This window comes from Lathyrus oleraceus, chromosome 5 (assembly GCF_024323335.1).
Source record: "Lathyrus oleraceus cultivar Zhongwan6 chromosome 5, CAAS_Psat_ZW6_1.0, whole genome shotgun sequence".
NCBI lineage: Eukaryota > Viridiplantae > Streptophyta > Magnoliopsida > Fabales > Fabaceae > Lathyrus > Lathyrus oleraceus.
Window position 1 is genome coordinate 584,651,895 of NC_066583.1, and position 7,093 is coordinate 584,658,987.

A 7,093-nucleotide genomic window follows, 5' to 3' on the forward strand; every position below is an offset into this window, starting at 1 on the left:
GTTGGTTGGCTTTGTATGAATCATTTGAATTATAATCTTATTAAGTTGTTTCTTAATCTTAATGCTTTTTATTTGAGTTACTTTGTTAATCTGATATTAGACACATATGGATTATTGACCCTTAGCGTATGTGTTAGACCTAGGGCAACTGTTCTATTTACGTTGTTTAAATAGGAATAGGAGACCCCGAGTAGTGGCCTGTGGAATTAATATTATGTGCATTGCCTAACCTTGCTTATGTTGGAAAACTAAGGATAGAAAGCTTTGAGTAGTGGTTAATGAGTTATATCGTGAGGGGTCGGCTAAAACGGTTTTGTTAGTTCACCGTGAGATTATAACATAAGGCATCATACATCAAAAAGAGAGGAATAAGGGATTCTAATACACAACCTAACAGTCTCAATACTTATGTTTTAAACTCGTAATTTTTTTCCCGTTCTAAAACCTGAAAACCCCTCATTTACTGTTTATTCTTTATATTGCACAATTGTTGGCTTGTTCGAACACAATACTTGTGAATTTGATCTTTTATTATTGTGACACGACCAATACACTTACCGAGAAGTCATCAATTATCCATATAGCATTGCCTTAATTTGGTTGCTAAAAGAAGGAAAAAAGAAGAAAATCGATAAGTGAGACTTAGGTACAAAACCATAGTCGGAACGATATCTAATGAGGGAAAATTTTGGTCCATGTTTACATGGTATGTGTCCTTACAATGCCTATAATGTTGATCTAGTAAAGTGGATTTGATCAAAATCCAATCGGAATTAATTTCACGTGCGAGTATTATTCATTTCGTTCCCATAAACTTTGCATGCTATATTACCTTGTCATCTTTTTATATTTGTGAGATGAGTTGCTTGAGGACAAACAAACGATTCTAGTTTGGGAGAGTTTGATAAGTGGTATTTATACTACTTATTGTATGTCTTTATGTGCTTTTATTATGCTTTATTTTCTTATTTTATTCTGCTTCTATGAACTTTTGGTCTATTCTTAATGTTTCCAGGTAATAAAGGAATATCAGACTAAATTAAAGCAAAAAAAATCAAGAAGCATGCAAAAAGGATATCCTCTCATACACAAAGCATGAGGCAAACACAGTTTGATCGTGTCAGTTGATACAGTCCGTTTTGGCTAGAAGTACCTCACCCGTACATCAGATTCGAGAACAACACAAGTTAGTCTTATTCCCTTACATGGGAAGCATTTTTCATAGATCTCCCATATATTTTGAGTGAGCAACACAGACATATAGTGTTTCCTCACACTACCCCGTGTTCAGCCAGCAGCAGTTACAATTTCTTGAAGTTTTGGACGTTTTGTGATCTTTGGTGCCTCAAAACTATTCCAATTCGGATACTTAATGACCTTAAGTGACATTTACACGAATTTAGGGCTTTAAATGTGTTTAGTCACTATAAATAGGCCTTTAATAACCGTTAGCAATCATCTTGTGTTAACTTCATATTACTCTAAAATTATTTTTCAGCTTTAAAGCTTTTATTCTAAGTCTTTGTGTGTGATTTTGCTGTAATTCCCACTTCTCTGTAAGAGCACTCAAGCACTATTGGAGATTTTCCTTATAATTACAAGCATTGTCTTTATTAAGGTTTACTCTTTCCATTGTATTGCTTTGATATTATATGCTTGCTATGTCCTCTACATTTTTTTAATTGCGGTAAATATCAGCATGAGTGAGTAGTCTATCAAGGACAAAGGGTCGTGAGACCTATCTCATGGCAAACACCAATTGAATCTTCCATATATAAATAAAGAAAAAAATGAGTGAAACATTATTTTATAATTTGAGCGCTTAAACAGATTTGTGTCGATTGCAAAAGTAAAGGTAACTCAGATACCGATCATATACTAAAAGTTAATGATTCGGTATCCGAGAGCGAATTACTAAATAAATGAGTTCGAGGAGCCACTAACAAGGTGACTTGATCTCAGTTGATAAACAACCAAGTTGTGGTGCCACTGACAAGGCGTCTTACTCTTGATTGAAAAAGCCGCATAACAATGCTAATGTACGTGTTCTCAAATGAATGATACGGGCTAGAGAAAGCAGGTGAATCATTCATCCAAGAGAGTTCACATGCTATGAAAGTAGGTGTTGTACAATTTAATCTACTTTTCTATAACTCACTCAGTTTTCTCATATTTGATTCTGAAAAGTCAACTGGGTATGTCGAGATAGATTAACATGTACCCCATGTCCTGCTTTGTTATTATGTTAATTTTATTCGTTTGCATTATATCCCTAATGTTTCTATCTCTTCAGATACACATCGTTAGAGTAAAATTCGATACTCAAATATTTCTCCTTGTGGTTCAATATCTTTTACTATTTCCCATTGTCGTGCACTTGCTGTTTGCATCAGTATCTTAGGAGTTACTCTCTTACTTTCACAAGACTTTGGTCACTTAGACATACACAGTCATGCAAACTTTCACATTTTCTCTCTTTCACAACTATGAGGCTTTCAAGATTCTTTTCCAGATACATCAATCATATAAGCACTTAAATAGAATCTTGATTCTCCTACTTGATGAGGCTTGAGATGTCTTCAAGTTTGGTCACTGTTACCAAAGAGTTGGAAAACTATTACAACTAACTTTCTACAATTATATGCGTTCTCGTTATCAAAACATTAGAAATCTTCTCAACAAGATCATTAGTTTGATACCTACAAGCACATAGATCCATAAAAGGGCTCATAATGTGTACTCAAATGTCTTTAAATACAACATTTGTGATATTTTCTACACTCTATCATTTCCACTTGCATAAATGTCACAAAAGAATAGCTTACTCAATTATAGCATTGCAATTATGTATATTTAAACTTCAAAGACCTAGATACTTAATTGTTTAAGGACATGAAGGGAGGATTACCAAACTGCAAGGTTCAACATAAGTGTATTTAGATTGCATGGTTGGCAAGCAACGATGAGATGCAATTTCCAAGAATAGTAATTGGAGAGCCAACTTGAAGCTAAATTTGATTCACTCTGACATATGGGGTCATATAAATCATGAGTCAAATGGGCAGAAATAAGCATGTCATCATATCTATGATGATTTATGTAGTAAGAATTGGTTTTCTCTCTTCCTAAAACCATGAGATTAACAATATCACAATTCCAAAAATCTCTAAAACCAAATAACTCAATTTCACCATGTCCATGTATACAAAAAAAAAAAACTTAATGAATTAATTGTGACCCAATTAGATCATACACATTGCCATCATGGATAAGAAGACAACAAAGGAACAGGAATACAAGTAGAATTCTTCCAAACAACAGAATGCAATTTGAGAATCTCCTTAGCCTTCTCTTTTGTCTTAAAATTACTATCAACTTGAAGCACCAAACACAACTTTGAAACACCTCCAACTTGCAACATTTCATGTAAAACTCTAGAATTTGCAGAATACCTACAAATAGAACTCAAAATTCTAACACCTCTATCACTTGCAACATGAGAAACCCTCAAAATTTTCTTTGACACAATAGCAATTCCTGCTCCATGATTCAACATCTCCGCACGACCTTCAGCACAGCCACAAAGTTGATCTAAACCTATCAAAATCAATTCACAGACCTTTCTTTCGGAAACATCGAAAAGAAGCTCGACGAGGACTAAAACCGCGCCGCCTTCGACCGCTTTTATTCGGTTTCTTCCCCATGGTAAAAGCTCCACAAGTAACTTCAATGCAGCTTTTGTAGCTTGTTGTGAAATCTTATCAACTAGCACTCTCGTTACCTCTTCGAATATCGCCTTTTTTACGCCGATTAATTGAATCGGGTCGCATACTTCGAAAGCCGATTTCAATAGCATTGTTGCATAGCCTCTAGATTGGCAGCTCCCAAGCTTCAACACATGAAACAATGACTCAATAAATTGAATACTTTCGTTGTTTATCAGATTCTTAATGCGAACTTCAGAAGGATTTATATGAAACAAAACTTCAATAGCAGCTTCACTCAGAGAACTTGAGTTCTTCTTCATGGTTGAAGCTAAGAACTCTACTGCACCTGCAGATTCCAAGCATTTTTTGTTCCTTTCGCTTTCGACGACGATAGAACGAAGCTTTACGAGACAACTGAGATCTGTTTCTGGAAATTTCTTTGCTTCATTGAGGAGTTTAAGAATCTGTGTTCTATCTATGGGTGACTTTGGTGTTGGAATACGCTCAACACCAAAAGAAGCATTAAGAGTGCACCAAGATTGAATCAAACGGCGAAGAGTGTGGTTTGGAGTAAGGTTATTAAGATCGGTTTCTAATAAGGTTTGTTTTGTGACAGGACATGTTTTGTTTTGGAATGAAAATAACCATTTTTCTATGTTGTCTCTGTCGTAGGTTATTCCTGTTGAAACAGTGACAGGATCTTTCATAAGTTGGAGGGAAATTGGACATAGAAAATGAGAAGGAACATCGATTTCAATTTCATCCATAAAAAGATTGTGAAATTTTGAATGTGATTAATGAGAAAAATCCAGAAAAAAAAATGATGAATGTGATTGATGAAAGTGTAAAAGTTTATAGAAAGTTGTTATGAATGAGAAAGTCAACACACGGAAATAGAGAAATGGTGATGGTGTGTGAATTAATGAGTACCTTTTCCAAGACTTTGGAAGGAGAAAAATGTATAAAAAAGTGGGTTTCTTTATCTTTGGTATAATGTATATATACTATAGTATAGGCTGATAATATTGATTAAGTTTCATAATATTAATAGTAAGGTGTTGAGTCGGTGTTTCAAATTGTAGAAAAAAAAAAGCCTAATATAGAGGCTTTTGACTTTGATTTGTACAAATTTTTAAGCATTTTTTATTTATTTATACGAGTTTATAAAAATATAATATATTGCGGTGGAGATTGTTGAATTTGATATGTGCGTAGACATTAATGGTTGTTGCATGGGTGTTGTGTTGCCGACAAGTTCTGATGAGGCTCATGCATTTTGCCATTATTGAATACACTTCTCACGCTTTTCACGGCTAGATCCATTAATGCTTTTTTTATTGTTTATATTTTGGAAATAAAATTGATAACATTATTTAAACATAAAATTAACCATAACATCGACTATCAATTTATAACAAATTTTTGACACCTCAGAAAAATATTCTCAAGATCTGCTACTAGGTAGTATAGAGTGCTGGTTTAGATAGTTTGATCTAAATAACAATAAATATAATAGCTATAGATTAGAGTTGAGTTTATACAAAATGAGATTCATGGATAAGTCTATTTATCATGCTATTAGTGAGTAATGAGTTGATTCATTTGTACATAAGAGATAGCAAGTTATATATACAATATACAAGTTTATGCGAAGCTTACTAGTTAGTTACACAAGTTAAGAGTTAGTTATTAACCACCATTCTAACTATGGAGAAAATTTAAAATCACTCTCCCATTTTGATTTTTCTCACAAATCATATTATTACGTGTTTTTTACGAAGTGATATTATTTTCGACATGGCACAGCCATAGCCAGGGAAATTTAAGATTAAATAAAATTATAGTTATTATTATTACAAGCTTTACATATTTTGTGCACTGTCGCTTGCATTATAACTTTTCGAACTTTTCCTCCACGAACAAACATGTCGATCACCTTTCAAGAAAATACTAAATTATAGTATATTATTATATAAGTCAATTTTTACGATCTGATCTCGATATTCATGTGCCACAAAATTATGATTATCCTTATCACATGGCATCGGAAACTTCCTTATTGGTTTAATACATTTCAAACTAGATGATTACCGGATTCTTACGGTTGCAAATAATTATCTTTAAAGTTTCATATTCGACATTGCTACCGATTATTTTAAAGAGAACAATTTTACTATCCATAAAAGACCAATTTAAAGTCATGGGATTGATTTAATACATAATTGTTCACATCAAGATAAATATGAAATTTTGAGATATACCACCAATCATTAAATTAAGCGGACTAACAATGTGCCTAAGCCTTGTCTAAGATATACCAACAACATAGATTATTGATTTTGCTGCATTTATAAGTTAGCCAAAGCAGTGAACATATGTGGTAAATAGCAGTCGAAAAACCTCCACTACAACACATAATCATCATATAAGCAGTGTGAGGGAACCTCACATGATCTTGTGCCTTTGATCAAGTCCAACTGGCCATCAGTGACAAACTCATATATCTCAAACTAGTTGAGATAAAACACATTTAATAACTTTCCTTTAAAAATAACTTTCCTTTAAACACATTTAAATTAGAAATAATTTTAGAACACGTTTAAATTTATATTCATATTTAAACACATTTAATAACTTTCTTTTGTTTTTTTTTAAATAACATATATTCATGTTTAAACAAAATTAATAACAAATCAATATTAATTTTAATAACATTAGAAAAAATTCATACATTTTGCATTTAAATTCAGAAATAAATAATTCATTAAATATTAAATAATATTTATAAAATAATATAATATTATTAAATATAATATTACAAAACAATGTACGTATTTATATTATAATTTTGTAATATATACATTTAAAATAATAATAATAATCCACTTCATCATAATATTATTAATAAAAACATTCAGGCAAGCACGCCATATAAACGTTTCTGTTGAGTCATTTGTCTACAATGTCTAAAACGACATAATCTTCACGTAATAAGGATATATTTACAACTTTTTTTTACCGGGGTAAACCAGAAATCGGCTATATAATTTAGAATTATTTGAATATATTTCATACTATGAATATGAATGATAAATTATAAAAATTTAATAGATAATAATACCATCAGATGTTATACAATTAGTTAACTACTAAATAAAGGGTAATACTTTTTTTATATATTATTTTTTAAATTTTAACAAAATGTCAGACAAAATATCGTAATAATGTATATGACAAGTGAAATGAGTGAACGGTAAAATAAAGACAGTAAATAAAATAACACAAGAATTAATAATTTAGTTCAATGCAAAGTCACCTATGTTTTAAGGACGTTAACCCAAAAAATGAAATTCACTCTTAATAGTCAGAAGTACAAATTGATCTAA

The 7,093-nt window shown here is 31.7% G+C and overlaps 1 protein-coding gene across 1 annotated transcript; it reads right to left on the reverse strand.

Annotated features, from left to right (window-relative positions):
• Nucleotides 1-3,156: 3,156 nt before the first annotated feature.
• LOC127086687 (E3 ubiquitin-protein ligase PUB23) lies at nt 3,157-4,704 on the reverse strand. Its single transcript, XM_051027482.1, has one exon. It carries the CDS (start codon nt 4,472-4,474, stop codon nt 3,263-3,265), a length of 1,212 nt encoding a protein of 403 aa, XP_050883439.1. The 5' UTR covers nt 4,475-4,704; the 3' UTR covers nt 3,157-3,262.
• Between the last annotated feature and the right edge of the window lie 2,389 nt (nt 4,705-7,093).